Source organism: Protopterus annectens, chromosome 12.part0, assembly GCF_019279795.1.
Source record: "Protopterus annectens isolate FY-2018-M chromosome 12.part0, PAN1.0, whole genome shotgun sequence".
In the NCBI taxonomy this organism is placed as follows: domain Eukaryota; kingdom Metazoa; phylum Chordata; order Ceratodontiformes; family Protopteridae; genus Protopterus; species Protopterus annectens.
Window position 1 is genome coordinate 1,075,621,391 of NC_056746.1, and position 23,538 is coordinate 1,075,644,928.

The 23,538-nt window shown below is 40.8% G+C and overlaps 1 protein-coding gene across 1 annotated transcript in view; it reads right to left on the reverse strand.

The window, feature by feature from the left end:
- Nucleotides 1-23,538, reverse strand: part of LOC122816979 (annexin A13-like) — a 267,063-nt gene that overhangs the window by 212,147 nt on the left and 31,378 nt on the right. Inside the window, exons 3-4 of the mRNA XM_044090091.1 lie at nucleotides 13,110-13,204; nucleotides 12,839-13,009 (exon numbers count right to left, since the gene is read on the reverse strand). Of these exons, the coding sequence (XP_043946026.1) occupies nucleotides 12,839-13,009; nucleotides 13,110-13,204 (266 nt within the window). The remainder of the gene's footprint in view (nucleotides 1-12,838; nucleotides 13,010-13,109; nucleotides 13,205-23,538) is intronic.

Genomic DNA, 23,538 nt, shown 5'->3' on the forward strand with positions numbered 1-23,538 from the left:
TAAAGTGAACTGAGAATGTTGGTGAGGAAGTGGAGGATGAAAGATTGTCACGAAGGATAAATAACTCTGGATGTGCAGTTTTTATATAGCCTTCCTTGAAACATTGTGTTCACTAACAGTGTAGGCACTCCATCATAATAAAGACATTATTTAAATTATTCTACGTTGGTTGTTACTAGAATTACAGCCTGACAGATATGTGTATGTGCTTTGATAGAAAAGAATGCTTCTAATTTTATATAGAAAATGTCTCCATTTAATAGGGAGTCAGTGCCTGCACACTACAGCACCATGTTTGTTTTATGTTTTATAGAAGCAGAACCTTAGCGACATATAGTTGCACACCAGGAATGTTGCTACATTATACATATCCCTATGACTCCATGCAGAAATCCATGCACAAGGCACAGTTGTGCATAATTTTTCTTATTTGACATATCAGGCTACTTCACCTAATAAAGAATAGCAGGCTGGCATGTACAGTGTATTGAACCAGTTACAAATCTTGCAGGCATATCTACCATTTGACGGATGGTAACTGCATGAATACAGTCTCCCTGAACCCAGTTAAATGTAAAAGCCCTAATATGTTCTTGCTTTTATTGGTGTTTTTTGAAATCACAATTGAGTAAGCCATTTTTTTCACATTTAAAGTTTTTTTTTCTATTTTCCTCCCAGTCATGTGGCAGTGGACTTAGTTTTCTTAAGTAAGCAGACTTTTGCCTTGTTACTAATGCCATCCACATTTTCAATGGATGTGTTTTTTAATGAATTTGACTTATCCAGTGTTTATTGATGGGGAGATTATGATTTGGGTTCACATCCTAAAAGGCCAATGTGACTTTGCCCATGCGCTGATAAGTTGTATTGGTCAGTATTATCAAGCCAAAGAACAGCAGCTTATGTAAGAGCAGTGTTTCTGCTGTTTGCAAAATACATAAACAGAAGTTTGCTATCGCTTGTGTTCAAGAGCAACCTAACATGAAGCTGTTGAAGTTGTGTTTATGTAAGGTGCAGACAGAAATACTAAAATAGTATAAAGGCATGGACTACACTGCTGATAGAACTTTATAAATAATGAGTGCAGCTTTTAGGTATTGGGTATACACCTTTAATGATCTTCCCTACAAACAGCATAACACCTTTGTTTGGCTGATTTACTAACTATTCTAGCTTCAGGCTGTGGGCTCTCCCATGATGTTTGTGTTCACAATTTCTCTAAACCTGTAAATCCAGTAATCTTTTACAGCTTCTATCACAGCAGTATTTTTGTTTCTGCTGATTTCCTTCCAGTATTTTCTTTACTTTTATTAGTACACAGGCATCAGTAAACGGTTGAAGTAGACATTTGGTTTTCAACCTCCTGTACCTTAAAACTGACCGGGTTAAGGACTAAGTTCCTGAGGTAGTTGCTTTTAACACTTCTGATCAAGGTGATGCTCTTATTTTGGAGTGACTAGAAGTCAGGGAAGATTAGCTGCCATACTTGCAGTGGACCAGACAACTTCTGTCTCATTCCAACATTATGGCTTTGAGTTCAGGAAATGAGTATCATAGGTTCATAGTTTAGTACTAAGCTAACTGCCCTTGCGAGCCATTTTAAGCCTAGCCAATTATCCCTTGTGAGGCTCAAACCCTGCACCTTGTGTTTGTAAGGCAAACACCTTAACCATTAAGCCACTCTCCCAACCCCCAGCAATAAACTTCTCTTACAAAGGCATATTTGTCCAAGATAAACAAATACCTCTTGAGGTAGGTAACTATCCGGTCAATTTCAGAGGCAGAATTATGGGTGTTCTCTCTGTCTTTGCTAGCACGTGCTTACAAAAATCAATTGCTTTGACATTTGTTAATCTAAGTGTAGAACTCTTTCTGGGTCAGATGTGCAGATGCATCAGACTTCGACATGGTCACTAATGGAATCAGATAGGATACCTTGTACAGGTATATGATCAGAACAATTGATAGCTACTCAGTGCAGTGTATTGATCTACTACAATCACTTGTTTCCCAAGCACTCGAAAACCATTGTCTTGAAGTCTGGGGCTTGAGGCCTTGTAACTTGTGTAAGCTGCCACTTGTGATCAAACTCAAATATGAGTTCAGGCAAGCAGCTGCTGAAACTTGCATGGATGCATTAGTTGAGTCAGAGTAGGATAAGTGCAGTCGTCATGGTGATGGTGCAAGAGGGAGATTATAGAGTTTGGGAGAGGGAGATTTTAGAGTTAGGGACTGGGAGGGGGATTTTAGGGTTAGAGAACAGAAAGGGATTTTTAGATTTAGGGAGTAGGACGGGAATTTTAGGGTAGAGAATGATCAGGAAATTTAAATTTAGGGAGGATGATCAGAGTATTAGGTTTAGGGAGCAATCAGGGACTGTAGTGTTAGGGAGGGGGACTGAAGTTTTAGGGTAAGGTAGTGAGGGTATGAGTTGGGAACTGGGTGTGATTTTTAGGGTTGCAGTTATGGGTTCTGGTAGGGCTATACTGTTCACAGGGTTGGGTGTTGGGAAGGTTATGTAGAATTGGCAGATTGGGCTAGTGGGAGTTTGAGCACTTGCTTTTTTGAGCAAGTAACAGTGAGCAAGCGTGTCATGAGCTACTGCCATGTGAGCACATATAATAGACTAATAGATTCCAGTATGTTGTGGCTTACTAAAGCTGGATCAATTCTTGATTGGAGGCCTATACATTGGTGAGGTTCTTTGTTATCCCTGTATGACTGCTCAATGAGCTCTGTAACACAGCAAAGTAACTGTTTAGGTAACCATATATTTCCTTAATATTCAGTGGTATCATTGATGTAAGCTTAGTTAGGTTCATAGGTAAGTACTAGGCTATCTGCCCGAGGGCATATGTAAGCCTAGCCAGAATGTGTTGGCTTTTGCCGCCCCTTTAGATTAGTTCCCTGTGCCTCTGTCCAGCAGAGCCATTAGTTCCCTGTGCCTCTGTCCAGCAGAGCCACTGCAGTGATCCCCGGGGTAAATTTTCTGTTTCCCATCAACTCGTCAAGGTTTCTTTTGAAGAGTGTTAGTAAGGGGCTCTGCCTAATGTACATTGGAATCCTGTTCCAAAGCATGGGGAGTCTCTGGGACAGGAATCTATCCCTCCAGCAAGTCCTATTTATTGTTATGGTGAGGTTTAGATCCCTAGAGAGTGTGGCTCTTGGGGATTTGTTTTTTTTTAGGTGGAGCATGTCCATCAATTCTGGGTTGGACATGGCCTTGTATCTCTGACTAGGCGGTATGCAACTGAGTACAGCTGGAGTTTCTTCAGTCGGGCTGCATAGGGCATCTGTTTGAGGCCAGTAATCCTCTTTGTGATGTACTTCTGTGGTTTTCCAGCTTTTGCAGGTGTCTTGTAATGTACATGCCGAATGGGGCGTTGTACTCTATGATGGGTCTGATGAGTGATGAGTAGAGGGGCACAATAACCTCTTTTGTTCTAGATGCAAACCCTGTTGTGATTTGGTGGGCCACATAGAAGGATTTTCTAACCACCTTGGCAATATGATTATCAAAGGAGAGATTACTATCTACTTGGGTCCCCAGATCCCTTATTTCATTTTCTGTATTTAGGGGACTGCCACGTATGTGGTAGTTTGTGGGTACTTTGTTTTTTCCAAAGGGGATGACTATGCACTTTTTGGCATTTAGCTTGAGGCCATGATTTTGACACCAGGTATCCGTCTCAGTGAGACCCTTCTGGAGGATGTCTGTATCAGCCGGAGAGACAATTATTGCCCCCAGTTTGCAGTCGTCTGTGAACTAGGTCAGCCATAGTCCTCCTGTGCTTGCCTGTACCTCTGAGAAGTATATACTGAACAGGAGGGGTCCCAGGACTGAGCCCTGGGGGACGCCACTTGTAACCAGTTTAGAGTCGGACCTAGAGCCTGCAACTCTCACCGTGTGGGTTTTATCCATGAGCCAATTGGCAACCCATCTCAGGACGTAGGGATTTATGTTCAGGCTGGTGAGCTTGTCTATAATACCAGAATGGGGAATGGTGTTGAAAGTCTTTGTGAGGTCTAGGTAGGCTGTGTGGACCTCCTTTCCCTCATCTAAAGCCTTGGTAACTGTCTCAAAGAAGTCCACCAGGTTTAGGTGGCATGATCTGCCCTTAACAAAACCAAACTGGGTAGGTTCCAATGTTTGGAAGTTCCCAATGTCTCTGTTAATGAGTTCCATGATGATGTGCTCCATAGCCTTGCAGACCAGGCTAGTCAGGCTTATAGGGCGATAGTTCCCGGGGTCCATTGTGACTTCCCCTTTGTGGAGTGGGATAACTGTTGCTGTGCACCACTCTATGGGTACGTAGCCTGTAGAGAGGCTGAGTTTGAACAGTGTGTTTAGGTGAGGGGTTAGTTCATTTTGGAGTTTGTGTAAGACAAAGCCTGGGACTCCATCCAGTCCCATTGAAGCTGTGTTTTTGGCTTTGGATAGGGCTGTTTTAACCTGTGTGTTAGTGATTGCTGGGGTGGGGGTCTACATTCTTCTGGTATTGGTTATGGGCCCTTTAGGGGGTGAGAGGGGGTGAAGTTTGCACTAAACCTGTCTGCCAGAATGTTGGCAATATCAGTGGGTTCAGTGTATTTGGTGCCATTCTGCACTAACTTAGAGCAGATCTGAGAGTTTCCACTTAGGTTCTTGACATAGCTAAAGAACGCTTTGTGGTTATCTTTGGAGTCCTTGGCAATTTTTCTTTTGAAGCTAGCCTTAGATGATTTTATGATGGATCATCATTTCTTACTGATACTGATCAGGGATGTCTTTCCTTCTTGGGATTTTACTCTTTTCTGTACTAGTTTCCTCCTTCTATTGTATAGCTTGTTTATGGCAGGGGTCCACCAGACTCGTTTCCATTTCTTGGAGGAGTGAATCTTGGCTTTGCTTGGGATAGCATGATCCATGCATTATTGCAGGTGCTCATAGAGTGCCTTTGTAAGGGATTTAACATGGGGGCTGTGAATCTTTCCACCTCGGTCTTAAGTAACATGAAGTTTGCTTTTGAAAAGTTTTTCACGGTGGTTTCCTTGATTGAGGGTGGGGGCGGAATGTGGATATCCAGAGTGATTAGTCTATGGTCTGATCTAACCAGCGAGGGGTTTACCTCCGGTGTGGAACACCGGTCACCCATGTTGGTGATGACCAGGTCCAATATGTTGTCACCTCTGGTGGGGGTGTTGACCAGTTGATCCAAGGAGTTTGAGTTTATAAATTCTAGGAAGCGTTGGGCAAGGGAATTAGTACTTGATTAGTTCTCCCAGTTAATGTTTGGGTAGTTGAAATCACCCAATATTAGGGCATTTGGTAGGACCTTCATATTTTCCATTGCACTGTAAGGGGACATGGGGGCTTGAGGTAGTCACATTCACTGACCATGTTCTTACCTTTAGAGAATAGAGTCTCAGTAAAAAGACTTTCTGATGCTTCTGCTCTGGGCAACTGAAATGGGAGTTCTGAGGCCAGAAATGGGTACAGAAACACACTAATGAATCCTTGTTTTCAGCCTAGCAGCCCTCTGTGAGATGCACAAAGGGACTTTACCTTCATTGTTAAAAGGGAAGGCTTCAACCAAGTTTTTGATACTTCACAAACACCAAGAACATACAGTGATAGTACAGATTCAAGCCTGGGTAATTTGCCAGTAATACTCCTAACACTGACATACAGTAGTTCAGTCCCATAAAGCCTTGGTCCACAAGTTATCTGAGGAGGAATTAAGACTGAACTTTGTAGGACAGATGGTAGGTGGACCAAGAGAGGGTTAGATGCCCCTATGCCATTCCAAGATGTGTGCTGTGTGATGAAAGTACCTAAATAGTAGCTTGACCTCAAAGATGCTAACTTTAGCTCTTTGTGGGAAATGCTTGAATGTAGATTTTAGATCTGAAGTAGTGCAGTAGGGAAAATTTTCAGAAGCTAGGTTCCATTGATCCAGAGAACACCATGGTGCCTGCAGCTGGGTTCCCATGAACCAGAGAGCACCATGGTACCTGCAGCTAGGTTCCCATGTGCCAGAGAACACCATGGTGCCTGCAGCTAGGTTCCCATGAGCCTAAGAACACCATGGTGTCTGCAGCTAAGTTACCATGAGCCAGAAAACACCATGTTGCCTGCAGCTAGGTTCCCATGAGCCAGAGAACACCATAGTGCCTGCAGCTAGGTTCTCATGAGCCAGAGAACACCATGGTGCCTGCAGCTAGGTTCCCATGAGCCAGAGAACACCATGGTGCCTACAGCTAGATTCTCATGAGCCAGAGAACACAATGATGCTTATATCTAGGTTCCCATGAGCCAGAGAACACCGTGGTACCAGCACTGGTGTGGTGGGAATGTCAGCCTGATATAGCTCAGGTAGATTAAGAATGTTAAATACTAGAGAAAGGTGGCACAGATGAAGAAAAGAAGGAGCATTAGTAACAGGGATGTGAGTTTGAATGGTGTTGTGCTCCCACAAGATTTTAAATAATATAGTTTTAGGAGAAAGAATATGTGAAGGAGGGGGAGTTCATGGTGAATCAATGTGTTAAGAAGAAAATAAGACAACTGAACATTGTTTCTCTAAACTAATTAAGTTTAACAAAACTGTACATTATGTAAGAGTTCTGACTTTCATGATAGTAATGGTGTTCAGTACTCAACAAACTGAAATTGTATTGCATTCTGAATGTTTTCCTTGTGGTAATATTATATCAAGTTATCCTGTGTGTGTGTGTGTGTGTGTGTGTGTGTGTGTGTGTGTGTGTGTGTGTGTGTGTGTGTGAGGGGGGGTAAGAAACATTAACTGCAAAATACATCTCAAATGTCTCTGTTTTCAGAATGTCTCTGACTTGTCCTCATATTATTGGTATGTTTCTTGTACAAGTAGTAGTTTTCTGGCAAATTGCTGAGGGCTGCAGTCACTCAGTGATAATACAATTGAGTTTCAGACTTCATATTTTTCAGAAAATGCATGCAAATGCAAAACCTGTTCATCTCACAGCTTTCTGAGTTTATAAGGGCAATATTTAAAAATCTGTCCCTGATTGTTTGACTGCCTACTCATTATTTTGGACTTTGTCTTTGATTCCTGTACTAAGAGGTTAAGATCCATGTACTGTTCTTATGATTAGGTAGGGTTTAGCTTGGGAAAAAATAACACTCTGGAAAAGACAACAAAATTTATTAACATTAAGCGTATTCATCTAAGCAACAGAATTGTTGAATGGAAATGCATAATATCAGTAAACGTTTCCCCAGAATCCTTTCCTGCCTTTGCGTCTAGTCTCATATGTACTTTTTAGTAGGTTTCATCTTGGTTGCTTCCGTGTGAACCCAGGATAGTTGTTAAGAAAGTAGCCTGTCCTGTAAGCAGTCATGACAAAAATGTTTGTATTGAATAAACTTGATATCCTCTACAAGCCTGTGTCTTCTGTACATTCACAGCTTAGTGGCATGAAGGAAACAGATTTAACAGTCAAAACTCTTCCTTTTGGTAATGGTGGATTTATGACAGGCATGCTAGCTTAGCTAATCAGTGTGCAAAGTTTTTGAATATTACTGAAGTCAGATTGCATAAATATTCTATTTTCAGGATAAGAATAGTAGTAATGCACGATTTTCTCTGAACATTTTTAAATATTTTCACTTTAAAGCCTTCTATTACAATTTGTTACATTGCTTACAAATGATGACTTACAGAAACACTGACTCCATGAAATCTGGGTTAAAAGTTTCAATCTTGAACCTGTAATTTAGAACTTTCTTAAAATTACTTAAACTTGTGTACTGCTAATATACTCCATTTATCTGTATTTGTGTTTTGATTACACCTAGGATGAATGGGAAACAGCTCCACCTAGATTAGCACTCTACTCCAGATAACACATTTAAATAAATTATAAATGCATCATTAAATTCAGTGGTGACAGTTATACCCTGGAAAGCCTGGACTGCTTCAGTCTATATCAGTGTGATTAACTGATTGTATTCACTGCGGCGGAAGTATGCTATCTTTTTGTTTGAGATGAAGGCAACTTCTGTTTGCTCTGGCACACTTGTATAAACCAAAATTCAACATAAGCAGCATGCTTGTGCTACAGAAAAAAAGCCACATATGTTTAATTATACCATCCAAGGCTCTAGGACAAATGCCATTGCTGTCCCTCTTCAAACTACACAAAGAAGTCAGAGAAGCTGTAACTGATTGGTGTTGAATTATCCTGAAAAGTTTTAAGTGTATTTCATACACCTGTTAATCAGAGAAGTTTATTTAATAATAATGTATAATAATAAATATAATAATATAATATAATAATAATAATTTAATTTAATGCTTTTAACAAGCACGAGACAGGATCAGGCTACTTAAGTAATTTATTCTGAATCAAACAGTAATTAAGTGGCGACTGAGGGACTCCCCCCCCCCAGAACTATATGGTGAAACTCCTTAACAGTTCATAACATTATTCCTCTGACATGTACAGCAGGATAAGTTGATAAGAAGATGCCAGATGGGTAGTTTACTATAAAATGCCATCTTTCCCTCCTTCCTCCCTCCCAGTAAAGGTTTCTGGCATGGATATAGACACCTAGCCAAGGTTTGTGAAAAAATAAAAAGGTACATGAAAAAGAAACTCTCAACTTCCATTCACACAAATTTGGCAATTTATTTAGTTGGTCTGTCTTTACCTCCAGGACCTCTTCGATCATCTGATCAATGTGCCACACTGTACATCAAATAACATGATGTACTATATTCATTCGCAATTTTGCAACATCCTCACTACCTCATTATGGAGGTAGACAAAAGTTGCCTCTATTTTTAAATCATGAAATCCTTGACTTGTGAAACAAACTGCTCAACCACTGTCATTTTTGTTTCAATGGAAAAACCATGCAACTACATGTGATCATATTGCAAATGCAGTCTCTAAGCTCTAGCACTAAAACACTGCTGCAGCCCTGCCTATCTTAATAACTTATGATGAAGTGTGGACATTACAAAGGCTGTAAAACTTGCATCCAAAATGTACTGCTATGCTGCTTGGACAGTATGATTTTGGGGGTTCCTATTAAATGATCGAAGATGCATTCTTTCAAATGCGTCTTGATCAAACTTGAAAGCACAAAAAGGCAAAATAGCAAAATGCCATATAAGCAAATTCTTTCCCTGGGAAAGAAATCGCTTGGCTGCTTCCGTTACTTTGCTGTTTTCATGACTGTAGTGCGATCTCGGAGTTGGCCTATTTAAGTAGGGGAGTGGGAGGTACAGCCCCCCACATCGGGGGGTGTGGGCCCCCCATTTTATGCAATGTTTTAAAAAAAATGTTTTTTTGTTTTGTGGAACAGCGATTTTTTTTCCCTTGGAAAGATTGTAGATTGTAAGCTTTCACTTACATGGGTATGATAAATCATTGTTTGCTTTTTTAAGGGTTTGATGATTTAACATAGACCCTGATTTTGGCCCATACATATACTGTACATGTATTCCTTGCTGCCAAATTACCTTCACTGATGGATAACGCCACCCATCAAGATATTTGGAATAGAATACACAAAAGATATGCTTAGGTTAATCCTAGTTTCTGTTTCTTGTAAATTCTCTCTCTCCTCATACAGTATGCTCTCTCCTTCTTGCATATTTCCAGCTATAGTACCATGCATTATGGCTTCCTAAATAGGTGTAGTACAAGTGTTCACATGCTAGTAGCTTGCAAGCCACTTATGCATTGCCACTTGCTCTAAATTTAAGGGCCTTAATTCTCACTAGCCTGATCTTATTTAATTATCCTGCCCTTTCGCCATCTGACCCTATTAAACTGCATAGCTCTTCTAGAGCTTTAACTCGATCCCCAAAACCACCACCTGGTTCCTAACCCTAACCTAAGTCCTCCCTCCCTAACCTTAAAACTCTGTTCCCTCTCCATAAACATAAAATTCCCTATCATTCCCTAAACCTAAAGCTGTACTCCCCCCTTTCTTAACCCTAAAGTCTGAAATCTCTCCCCAAACATAAAACTCCACTCTTCCTTCTCCATTGACTTAACATGCCATATTCGTTCCCCAACCCTAAACTCTTTTCTGCTCCCTAAGCCTATAACTTTCCTTCTATTTCCTAGCCCTAAAACATTCCTGCTGCTCAATAACCCTAAACTACCCTCACACCCAAACCTCACCTCTTCTGCTGCTCCCTAAACCTAAATCCTCCTCCTGATAGTTGACTGAACCTGTAGTCACCCTGTCCAAATCTCTTGATACAGCTGCTGTATTTGTTTTGTTTGATCTCAAATAATGTTCTGGAGCTATATGCAGCAGCTCTTCTCCCGCCATATGACTGACACACCTTGTCTGAACTCATTTTCATGTTTAAGCACAAGTGGCAACTCATGCCAGCTATATGATGGTCGAGTCTCTGGTTTCAAGAAAGTGGTCTTTGACAGCCTTGGACTTGGATGCTTGTAGTAGACCCATCCTAAACATCTAAACAAGAAGGCAAGTGTGAGTAGCAAACCTACAAAACAAAAGACGTATAAGTTTAAAATCTCAGACAAATCAAATCAGTCAATATCACTGCCAAACCCAGACAAATTAGAACATGCGATACTAATGATAAACCTAGGCTAACTGGATCAACTAATTCAATTGCAAAACCCTGGTACACTGAGACAGTTGATGTCACTGAAAAACTCAGATAGAGCAGGACAACTACGCAAAATGGGATGCTAATAGCATTGCCAAACCCAGGCAAAATGAGACAGCTAATACAAATGCCAAACCATGGCAAATCAAGACTTCTAACACCACTGCAAAACAAAAGTAAATTTGTCCAGTTAACACCACTGCCAAGCCCAAGTAAATTAAGCCAGCCAATGCACCCACACTCCCTTTTAGCTTTTCTCCTAATAGCTCACCTATGGAAACAACAGTTTTCATCCAAAAATTTCCCGACCTCTAACTAAACTTTGCTGACTGAGATTGACTACTGCATGATTTCTAAATCCAAACACGTGAGGCTGATGCAATTACTCAAACTTCCTTAAGACAGAATTTTGTTTACCATTGCCTGTGGCAATCTGCTGTCATGATATACCATTTCTAGTCTTTGCAGGTTTCACTTGCATGTAAAACTAGATCTAAGTAAGCTTATGGTGGTATGTGTAACTTTGCACTTTGAAGAACTGCTTACCTGTTATTGCTTCCTTTTTCCTAAATTATAATGTTAAACATTGTTGGTTAAAGTCAACAACAGAAATTGGCTCCTCCTCTTTAGACTTATGACAATAACTCTAATTTCTTGCTTGGGTATCATTTTCACTAAAAAGAATGATCTGAAAAGCTTTCTTTTTTAGTTAGCCAAACTCATGGAATTGTTCAACAGCTTTAATATACATATCATGCCCTCTTTCTGTAAGTTATGCATGCTGCCCCAGAGAGCTCCTACTGCTGAATTTGATGTCTGCAGATAAGCATTCTTGCCTCACTGGATAAACCTTATACCCAGTTAGATAAGACACATCCTTAGGTCTTTTGATAAGTATAATATATCTTAGTTTCAAACTGGAATATATTTACTTGGTTGTAATGTGGTTACATTACTATTAGAGTTGCACAAGCCCCCATGAATCTACCAGCAAGTACTTAAATGCATAAAACCAGTTTTAAAAATTCTGGTATCAGTAAACTTCTGCCAAATTCCCTGGTTAAATTATGCCTGTAGAATGAGTTTAGCGTATTTACTCAGAAAATGAAAGTAAACGTTGTTACCTTGTGTATCTTCTGACAGGGCAGTACAACAGAAAGATAGAACAATGTAAATTACACAATAGTGGCTCAACCGGCATGCCCATTATAAATTGAGCATATACCAATAGAGAGAAGTCCAGTCATTGGACAGCCATTCTTTCTTTTGGAATAGGAACCAGAACTGCATCCTTGTAACCTGCTTTATGAAGCAGACTATTAGTTTAAGACTTTTTTAAAACTAGTTGAGTTACTTTCCCTGCACCTATATGTGCAAAATTCAAACTGCTTTAAAAAATCTTGAATAGGAGCAGGTTACAAAGGTATATAGATTTAAAAAAAAAATAATCTCAGCTTTCCGTGCTTCAGATCTCAGTGACTGGGGGATTGAAGTGGGTGCCAGAGACAACAACTTTCTGTACATGCAGAGCATGTGCAGTATGTCAACTAAGTACCATAGTGTACCAGAAGCTGGCAGAGGGGCACTAAAGACTTTTTATACAATTACATTATTTAGAAAAAGATAAGATTTTTTTAATTAGATAATGACACTGTATAATATCAATAATCCACTTCTGTTTGTGGATATATCAGGATTTACCCATGGTTGACTTTGTTTAATCACTCAGGCTTTGTCCATGTGGTGAAACCAAACCAACATTGAATACATCCTAGTACCCATGCTCAGTCATGTATTACTAGTTACATATTGTCTAAAACAGTTTACTATCAAAATCCTGAAATGCACTTGTGCATTTATTCATGTCGCAGAACTATAAAGTCGAAATTAAAAATGATTTCACGTCCCCGTTTTGAATTATGTTAATACCGATGGTTTGAAATTCATTGTTATGAAACTCTGACCATTGGATTTCATTTGCCTTTCGGTGTTCATTGATACAGGTTCACTATGTTTACATTCTGTGTTCAGACACTTAGAAAACTATACTTCAATGTAACACTAGTCGACAAAGTGCACTTCAGGATTTTGATAGTAAACCATCTAAAACAGCAGCTCATAGATAAGCAACACAAATAATAAAGTTTTGCCACTCATATGCTTTATATACATTTGTAAATGATCCCTTCAAGCATGAATGAAATGTGGTCTCTTACCTGGTTTGTTCGAGTGCACAAAATCTCTACAATAATATCTTCATCAGTCCCTGCTCCTTTCATTGCTTTTCGCAGTTCCGTGGCATCAAACACAGGTTTAGTGGCAAGGAGAGCTAAGATTACCTTCTCAAGGCTTCCTGCTAGTTCACTCTTTAGAACATCTTCCAATTCCTAACAAATTCGCAAAAATTAAGTATACTTCAGGGCATGTGAAATTACATTTTTATTATCCCATTTAGTAACATATAGTTACAGCTAATAAAATTCTTACATCATCATACTTGTCAAAGTATTTCTGTTTTATCTCTTGCCTTTGCCCTGCTGAACGATTCGTTAATATTTCAATAATCGTGTCTTCATCAGTTCCTGTAGTTTTAAAAGAAACAGGCAGTGTTAATTGTAATAATGTAAGCAGTGGTAACAATAATTTATACTTTGTCAACAGTTGATCATATCCTATGAAAAAAAGTACTTGAACACTGATAATTCTTACAAAAAAAAAAAAATCACTTGCAGGTGATTTTGGCCAGCAGGCCACCAAGTACAGGGATAACAGTATCTCCTCACCAAAACCTTCCCATAGCAAACAGGGCTATTCATCTGTTCTAGCAGGGATACCTAACTCAATTCAGATAAATTTGTTTCATGACCAAACATTCCTGTATATAATCCTCTTACATCTTTCCATAATGTCCTACTTATACATCATCCTTAACATTTGTATTTGTAGATATCTGGATTAAAGATAGCCAATGGAAGGAATTTGCCTCCCAACCCAATAGCCAGTGCTGTACATTTATTTATTGTTATTTATTTACTTATTTCTATTTGTTTACTGAGAAAGTCTGACAGAGCTGACAAGCCTCTTTAGAGTGGAGGTCTGGACAGAAATGCTCCACAGGAAATATTAATATGTATACAACATGTGAAGCGTTCAGGTAACATTTAGCAGACTTACGTACAAAGTAGGGATGAATAAAGCAAATAATTATAAATTAAACAAATATATTATGTGGCAAGAAAATAAGATCTGATTCCATAAAAGGAATAGTAGGAAGAAGAGAGAGAAGATAAGTCACTTAAATGTGTGCGAACATAGGAGAGGCACTTCAGCAAGGACTTAGCCTGGGCTAATAGCAACACATAGCCAGGAGGCAAGCAGAAACAGGTTTAATTCAGGTTTGAAGTTTGATGAGTCTAATTGGAGGCGGAATTGAGATCCTGTATTTTGAGATACAATTGGCATAAGAACATTTCCAGATTTGTTGCGAGCTTTGAGATCTGTGAGGAGATGTTTATCAAAAGAGAATAGGGCCCAATTGGTGGTTAGAGTTGTAGTGCACCACTAAGTGCAGGCCATTTGTCAGGGTGAAAGACTAATTTGTGTGCGAACTGAAGCTGAGAGTAGATGAGGAGGTGAGAAAAATCAAGCCAATTCAGATGCCTGAGAGCAATGCAATGATATGTGAATTATAGCTTATTTGAAGCAAATTTGGCTATTTTATTATCGCATTAGTCTAATTTGGTTGTCAGCATGGACTGAAGGTTGGTGAAAATAGGAGATGCATAAAGAAGTCTAGGCAGCAGTTATGTGGATTCTAATGTCGTCCAGCTACTTTCAGTGAGGTATTGTTTGCCTTTATATAGCAGACCTATCTTCTGTTTTTTTGCTTCGTTTTGTTGATTGCATGTTGGATGTGGAGGTTGAATGTCATGGTGTCATCTACTATAACCCTTAATGATTTAGTAGTGGAAACTACCTCAATATTTGTATTATTTCCAGAGGTGATTTGAATGTTAGCTTTGCATTTGCTATGTGATTCAGAAGAGAAAAGAAGAAGTTTTGCTTTTTGGGGGGGGGGGGGGTTAGTATTAGTTCTGATTTTGTAAGCCAATTTTCTATAGAGGAGATTGGATCTTGTAAAACACAAAATTCAAAAGGCTCCAAAACTAAAAAAAAATCCAAGGCAGAAGGTCACAAGCAGCAACTCTTATATTTGGTAAACCACTTAAAACCAAAACAAAAAAATTACATATATATTAAGTGCTTTTGTCCCTTATCGGAACTTCATCAGAATATAAAAATAGTTTAGTTATGCAACTTTTATACACACATCCATGAGCAATGACAACACTTCCTTTGATATTTCAAGAGGGAGTGTCTCCAACCCTTCATAGGCAGTATCACAGTTCCATCTAGTGTTCGGAATATTTAAGTGCCCTTCGTCTTGACAGTGTGTAATCTTGCAAGCCAGCTAAAAACTGTAAACGTTTTGTATCAAACAGATTATGTTTTTCTATATATTAGTTTCTGTGAAAAATCTTAGAAAAGAAAAAATAAAAATCACATTAAAATGAGAAATGTGTAGTCCTTTAACCTTGTAAAACTGGACTATGTTAAAATTGTATACATAAAAATCGCTCCAAAAAACATAGTACCTAAAATTAACTCAACATTCAATGCATGCAATGAGATGGTAAAAAATAATATATATATATAATATGTCATACATCATTTCCTTGAAGGGGCTTGAATAGGTGGAAAAAATGTGTGTTAAATATAAAGTTCACATAAATAGCTTGATTATATAAAAAGGGTACTTAAAGAACGAACCCATAGTGAAGGGGCCAGAGGTAGTATCTGTTTCATTACCTAGTCAATACTTTAATTTTCAGAAGGGGTGCAATAGAACAAGACTTGTTAAGTCCAAGCCAACCATGGGCATTCAAAGTCAGTTGCCAATATAATTCCCTTGGTTCCACTAACTGTACCCATGGACCTACCCTCAGTCCCTCCTTTAATCCTTCTATAACTACAAACTTAAATGTGTGACTTTCGTTGTCCAAAACATGTCTTGCCAAAGCATTATTGGGGTTCCTTTTGTTGATGTTATCCTGGTGTTTGTAAATTCTTTCCTTCAACCTACCCTCAGTTCCACCTATGTAAAAACTTGAGCACCATTGGCATAATGCCGCATAGACCACCCTCCCAGAATTACAGTCAAAATTTGACCTAACTTTGAATTCATTGCCTTTAATAAGAAACCTGTCACACATTAGAATGAATTGCATTGGGAATAGAACCCACATTTCTTCATACAACATACCCGGTGCATGTTTTCTTTAGATGTGTGTTTCAAAATTTCCTTTAGGTTCCTATCTCTTCTAAATGTAAAACTGGGTTTGTGTCCTCACTTCTCTCTCAAAGTGGGATTTTCACAAATAATCACCCATTTTTTTTCCATAACCCATTTAAGTGTTCTGTGGTCCATATTAAAGGTAGTTATGAAATTCATGGAGTAATGAGGTCTGATCAAATCGCCAGTTACTTCCCCCTCCAGTTCAGCCCCTATATTTTGTATTATAAAATTTGTTGACCCTCCTAAGATAGGTTTATACCATCCAGTATTTCTTTTCTCATAGCCTCCAACTTAAGTTCCTCTAGCAATCTGTCGGGGTAACCTCTCTTATGGAACACACCCAGTAAAAGTTCACATTCATTGTGGAAGTCCTCATCCATGGTAACCATTCTAGCAGCTGTAACCAATTGCCCTTTCACTACAGATTTCTTCTCATGGAAGGGGTGGTAGCTGTTGAAATGGAGAAAGGAGTTTGAATAAGTGAATTTTCTAAAAATTGTAGCTATAAATCTATGGTTATTCCTGTCCTTACTAAGGACAAAGTCCAGGTAAGATAGTTTTTCACTGTCAAATTCATATGTAAATTTCAAAAAGTTAATAGTGTTGTTGATGTATATTAAAAATGCCTCAATCCCTTCTACCCCACCCTTCTATAAATTAAAAATGTCATCCAGGTAACGTGTGTAAATCTTAAGTCTATCCTTGTACTCTGGATGATCTAAAACATACTGGTACTCCCATTAGGCCTGTGATGCCCCTGCACTGGCCTAGTAATCAAGGAGCCTCAGTCCTCACCACTAACACCAGTAAGGGACATACACATTGGGAGGATGACAAGTACACACACAGTAAAGTACAATTTCCCGTAAGAGCACACAGAGATTACAGTCAGTCTGGAGCTGGTTTCTCCTACTCTCTTCAGAATGCCAATAAGAGTCTCCACTGGCACAGCTATAGGGTTAAGATCTCAGCTGAGTAGTCAAGCCAAAATCTCCAGCACCATTTCTGTCCAACCAGTGCTTCGTGTCCCTGTCCAAGTAGCTGACACACACACACACACACACACACACACACACACACACACACACACACACACACACACACACGCACACACTTTGAGATTTAATTTATATACAAACACACAAACACTCCTGGGGAAGGCTAGCACAGGTTCACTAGCTATGCCCCCTTCTGCCCAGACTATAAGGTAGTACCAGCTGCCACCAACCTCCCTTATCAGCTACTATAAGGCCCTTCCCAAAGGGTGGCCAATTCTACTGTGTGATGTTACTATTATCCAAATGGTGTCTGTCCAAGATTTTAAGGCTATTTAAAAGTGGTCTGTACAGTATCACCAAATATATATGCAAGTACTCTCAGAGCTTAAACATCTCTAAACAAACCAGCCACAATTAAAAGGTTTAAATATATTTAATAATAAATAATAAAAACACAAGACAATACTCAATAATTCAACACAGTGACAACAGAGTTCAGAATCACAGGAAATACTTTAAAACAGCATTGCAGGGCAGTCTCACATAAATACAGAAAACATCTTAACTTCTCTTAACTGTATTATTACCTCTAAGAGAAATACTATACCTAAATCTTATTTACAGAGCCAGGCAAATGCAAGTGCTGAATGGATGTTTCTAGGTCCACATACAAATTCAAAATGCACAGACTCACTCTGAGAGATAGTTCTTAAATTAATAATACACATTACTGCTGGGTTGGCTGGATGACATCACTATTTGACACCTCTGTGTCAAAAATGCTTATCTTTTAGAAACTTGCCTGGAACTGGAAGTTGTAAAACAGTTAAATACTTTTACCTTTGAAACTTGTAATTATGTCTGTTTGCAGACAATGGAAAGAACTCCTAGCTGTAGACATTCTGTCTCCAAGCTAAGATAAAGACCATCATAAACAATTCATTTTCTTAGTGTTTTGCTCTTTTCCAGTAGGATGTACTATGGTTAAATTTTTGAAGCTCAGCACATTATAGTTTGCTTACATTTGTAAGACAATCATACCAATCATATTACTATTCACAAATAACATAGAATTATTTACAAAATTCCAGCTAGCCGGGCAGCTTCCCCCCATTAGAACTCAAGCTAGTTTTTCAAGTGACCCTTGAGAAACATTGCTTGAGAGGGTTGAGTCTATCTGGGATTACCTTACCCCATTCCCTGTCTTGAAACCCCATCTGCATTGGCATTGCTAACCCCACACTTCATAACGTATGCTTGCAACCCTAGGCTCCACCTTAGTAACTTGGCATTTTGCTGGCTCGCTCGATGTAGCCAAGTTAAGGGATTGTGGTCTGTAACTACAGTGAATGTTTTCCATACAGATAAGGCTGAAGTTTCTGCAGTGCCAACACTATGGCTAGACATTCCTTTTCTTCAGCTGCAATAACATTCCTACCTGGGTTGGAGCCTACAACTGAGATATACCACTGGGTGCTCTTCTCCCTCTGAAGAAACCTGGCTAAGTACAGCCCTCACCACATGGTTTGAAACATCCACCTGCACAACAAATTCTTTGCTGTAATCTGGACTTGCTAACACAGGGAGTCCTCCCAAAGCTTCTTTAAGCTTCTGTAATGCCTGTTCCATTACTGGGGTCCACACTTCCTTATCTGGCCTGTTTTTCCTTGTCAGGTCTGTGAGGGGAGCAGCTATGGTACTATAACTGGGGACAAACTTTCTGTAGTACCCTGCTGTCCCTAAAATTCCCTCACCTGCTTTTTGGTAACAGGTGCAGGCCATGCTTGAATGGCTCTTACTTTGGCGGTTCTGGTCTGATCTTACCACTCCCCACTCTATGTCCTCGGTAGGAGACCTCTGCCATACCCACCTGACATTTGCTGGGCTTAATGGTCAACCCTGCCCTCTGTAGTCTGCCCAGCACCTCCCTGACATGCTGAAGGTGTTCTTGCCAGGAATGGCTGTAGATGGCAATATCATCTAGGTAAGCAAGAGCAAAATCTCCTACTTCTGCTAGGATATAATCTACCAGCCTCTGGAAAGATGCTGGGGCATTTTTCATCCCAAATGGCATCTTTGTAAACTCATAGAAGCCAAAAGGATTCACAAGGGCTGACCTTTCTCTCTAGCACTGAGAGTCAAGGGCACCTGCCAGTAACCCTTGGTACGATCAGTGGTGGTAAGATACTTATCCCCACCCAGCTGCTCTAGGGCTTCATCTGTCCCAGGCATGGGGTAAGCATCTGATTCTGTGTGACTACTTAATTTCCTGTAGTCCATACAGAACCTAGTGCTGCCATCCTCCTTTGGTACCAGCACCACTGGGGAGGCCCAGGGACTGCTGGACTCCTGAATTACCCCTAGTTCCAACATTTCCTTTATCTCTTCCTACCCTCAGAGTCTGTTTGACTCTCATCCACCCTGTAAGGGGCCTGCTTAATAGGCCTTTGGGGTCCTGTATCTACTTGGTGCTACACCATGTGGGTGCACCCTTGTTTCCTAGTGAACATGTCCCCAAGCCCCTGTAACACTGCTCAGATTTCTCGAACCTGGGTAGGAAATATCTGCTGGGACATTGCTACCCCTTCCACTGAGGTGTCAGTCCGAGCGTCACTGAGGGGATCAGTCATCAGATCCCCCTCAGACTGCTTCTGCCATCCACTGCAAATACTTAGTACAAGGGCCTCCCTGTCATGGTAAGGTTTCATCATGTTAACATGGTATAATTTGTGCTCCTACCTCCTGCCTCCTGCCTAGCAGTTCTGCCATGTAGTTAACATCACTGACCTTCCTTACCACCTTGTAGGGTCCCTCCCAGGCTTCCTGCAGCTTGTTGTGTCTGATAGGAATGAGAATCATTACCCACTGCCCTACAGCATACTCTCTAGATCAAGCATTCCTGTCATACCAGACCTTTTTCTGCTGTTGGACTTCTGCCAGGTCCTCCTGGGCCAAGCCCATGAGTTCCCTGAGCCTTGTCCTGAGGTTTAGGACATCTGCCACAACAGAATCCTTGTGGGATTCACACTCACCCTCCCACTCATCTCGAATTAAATCTAGAGGACCCATCACCGTATGCCCATACAGCAACTCAAAGGGTGAAAAACCCGTGGATTCCTGGTAAGGAAACAACAGATGAGGCAGATATTTGTCCCAGTCCCTATTAAATTGATCTGCAAATGCCTGTGGCATGGACTTGAGTTTAACTTCTTAAAAAGACCATTAGTCTGGGGATGGTAGGGAGTTGTCTTCAGGTGCTTCACCTCACAGTGCTTCCACAGACAAACCAACAGGTCTGAGGTGAAACTGGCACCTCTGTCAGTCAGTATTTCTTGTGGGAAACCTACCCTGCTGAAAATCTCTAACAAAGCATTTGCCACCTTTTCAGCCTCAATTGAGGACAGAGCCACTATCTCAGGGTATCTAGTAGCATAATCTACTACCGCTAGGATATACTTTTTCCATGTGGAACCCTGGGGTACTCAGAGGTCCCACAATATCCATAGCTACCCCCTGAAATGGCTCCTCAATCACAGGCAAAGGCATCAAAGGAGCTCTCACCTTTTCTCCTGCCTTGTCTACCTTTTGGCACTGTGCACAGGTCCTGCAGTACCCTGTTATATCTCTGGAAATTCCAGGCCAATAGAAGTTCTGCATAATACATCTCTTCATACATTTTATGCTCATGTGACCTGCAAGGAGAATATCATGGGCAATGGCTAGAAGTGCCAGATGGTAGGCTCTGGGCACTACCAATTGCTGTATTCTCTCACTCTGTCTAGCCCTGTCTCAGGGGTCCACTCTCTATACAGTAACCCTTTGCCTCAGTATACAGATTCCCCCTTCCTTTGAGAATCAGGTGCCTCAATAGTTACCTCCCTCTGGCCTTGTAATGTAGGGTCTGAAAGCTGAGCCTGCCCCAACTCTCTCTTTGTAACCCTTCCCAGCTCCCCTTCCACAGGAAGTCTGGCATCCACTGACAGCACTGTCTCACTGTCAGTCTGGGTACTACTACTCACCTCTGACCTTGCAGTCACTCTGTCCAAGGGAATATCAGTACCCACAAGCAGCTGTGGCTCACCTTCAGTTTCACTGCAAAAGGATAGCTCCCTTCCTGAAGTAACCACCTAACCAGTCCTGTCTGGGTCTCCCCCAGGCTACCAGACCCACATGCTTGTCTCCAAGCCTGACTGCATGTAACTACATGCACACACGGTACTGCATCATCAAAATCATTCCCTATCAGGACATCTGCAGGGATATCCTCAAATGCACTTACTTGCTGGCTTCCTTTTCCACCCTCCCAGTCAAGGTAAACCCTAGCCAAAGGTATTTGGAATTGGCTCCCTCATAAAGCTCTGACTGTAGTAGACCACCCAAGCAAGTAGTGCCCCTCTGTAACCATTGCAGGCTTCACAATGGTTAGGTCAGAGGCTGTGTCTCTCTTAGCAATGGCCTCTTTTCCCTTCACTAAGATAGGATATCACCTCTTGTGGTAGTTTAATACCCTTGTTGTCTTGAGACAACTTACTGCTGGAATTTTGTCATTCCCACTTACTGGCTCACTCACCTTTTGTTCCCCACCTTGCCTCCATGGACATGTATATGCTACATGGCCTCACTGTTTGCATTTAAAACATTTAACCCTTGGTCCTGGGTGTGTACCTGGACTAGTGGCTTCCCCTACTACTAGTGGATTCTGTGGGGGCAGTCTGGGCTTCTCCCCATGGGTTCCCTTAGACCCTTGAGCAGCACTGGGTTTCCCTTTCCTGTGCAGTGATACCCTGCTTTCTGGGTATAGGTCTCCCTTCTTCCCCAACTCATCTGCAGTAGTGCATTGTCTATCAGCTAACTAGATTCTCATGTCCTCAGGCAAAGTGCTAAGGGCATGTTCCCTCACCAAAAGGTCTGCCAGCCCTTCAAAAGTGGTGACCTGACATCCACTCACCCACCTATGAAAAGAAGTGCTTAGTTCAGCAATATATTCACACACACTTTCATCTGCCTTGTGTCTATGCTCACAAAACTTTTTCCTATAAGTTTCTGGTGTTAACTTAAAACATTCTATCAAACAGTTTTTTACAATATTATAATTTAAGCAGTCAGTATCAGTCAATTTAGAAATGACAGTTACAGCTTTACCATAGAGTATGGCGGTCAGGAACCATACCCAGAGCCTTTGGTCAATATCATACTGTTTACATACCCTTTCAAACATATGAATGAAATTATCAAAATTATCCCCCTCTGTAAACTGTAGAAGAAATTTACTGACCTTTGTTGCTTCTGGGTTTGGTTACTCCCTTCCCCATTACCTCCATGACCCTGGTGAACAGCCAGCATCTCCTTTTCATGTTGCCTTTGCCTTTCCTTCTCCTCAGCCTCTAGATATCACACTTTATTAATTTCCTCAGCCTTCAGGCATCTCAGTTTCTCTGCTGCTTCTATTTTCAAATGCTTGGCCTCCAGCACAAGTCTCTTTAACTCCAGATGGATTTTTAAGTCCTCTGTGGAAAGGTTGAGCTTTCCATTTTCTGAGAGTTGTACATGTCCAAGGCCAGTCTGATTGTCTTCCTGATCATTGATTTCCAATGCAGCTGTGCCGAAAGCTTAAATCATGTCTGCTTTAGTCAGGTTGGCATGTACCAGTCCTTTAGCCTGGCACATCTCAGCCAACTGGATCCTTGTCAGCTTGCCATACTCCTCTGCTGACATGCTTGGCTGCTCTCCCTGACTAACTAAGTTAACAATAAAAATAACACAATTGTGATATGAACTCTGATTGTTCACTGCATGGCTGGTTGAAAGTACAAACACCTTTAGTGACCACTGTATACAAGCTACAGGAATTCAATATCCATACAATTACAAGCCAATTAATATGTGATGTGACTATCTCACCACTGTCAACCAGTTAGATCTCCCAACACTGCCACCAATTAATATGTGATGCCCCTGCACTGGCCCAGTAATCAAGGGGTCTCAATCCTCACCACTGGCAATAGTGTGGGATGTACACAATTGGAGGATGACAAGTACACACACAGTAAAGTAAAAATTATCTTAAGAGAACACAGAGATCACAGTCAGTCTGGGGCTGATTTCTCTCTCTTTCTCCAGATCCCCAATAAGACCCCCCACTGGCACAGTTATAGGGTTGAGATCTCAGCTGAGTGGACAAGCTAAGACCTCCAGCACCCTCTCTATCCAACCAGTGCTTTCTGTCCCTGCCCAAGTAACTGACACAAACATTTTGAGATTTGATCGATACACACACACACACACACACACACACACACACACACACACACACACACACACCTGGGAAAGGCTGGCACAGGTTTACTAGCTATGCCCCCTTCTGCCCAGACTATAAGGTAGCACCAGCTACCACCAGCCACCCTTACTTATCAGCTACTATAACACCCTTCCCAAAGGGTGACCAGTCCTACTGTGCAATGTTACTATTAATCCAAGTAGTAGTTTTGATCAAGTACTAGGCTATTTAGGAGTGGCCTGTACAGTGTCACCAAATACATATGCAAGTACTCTCAGGGCTTAA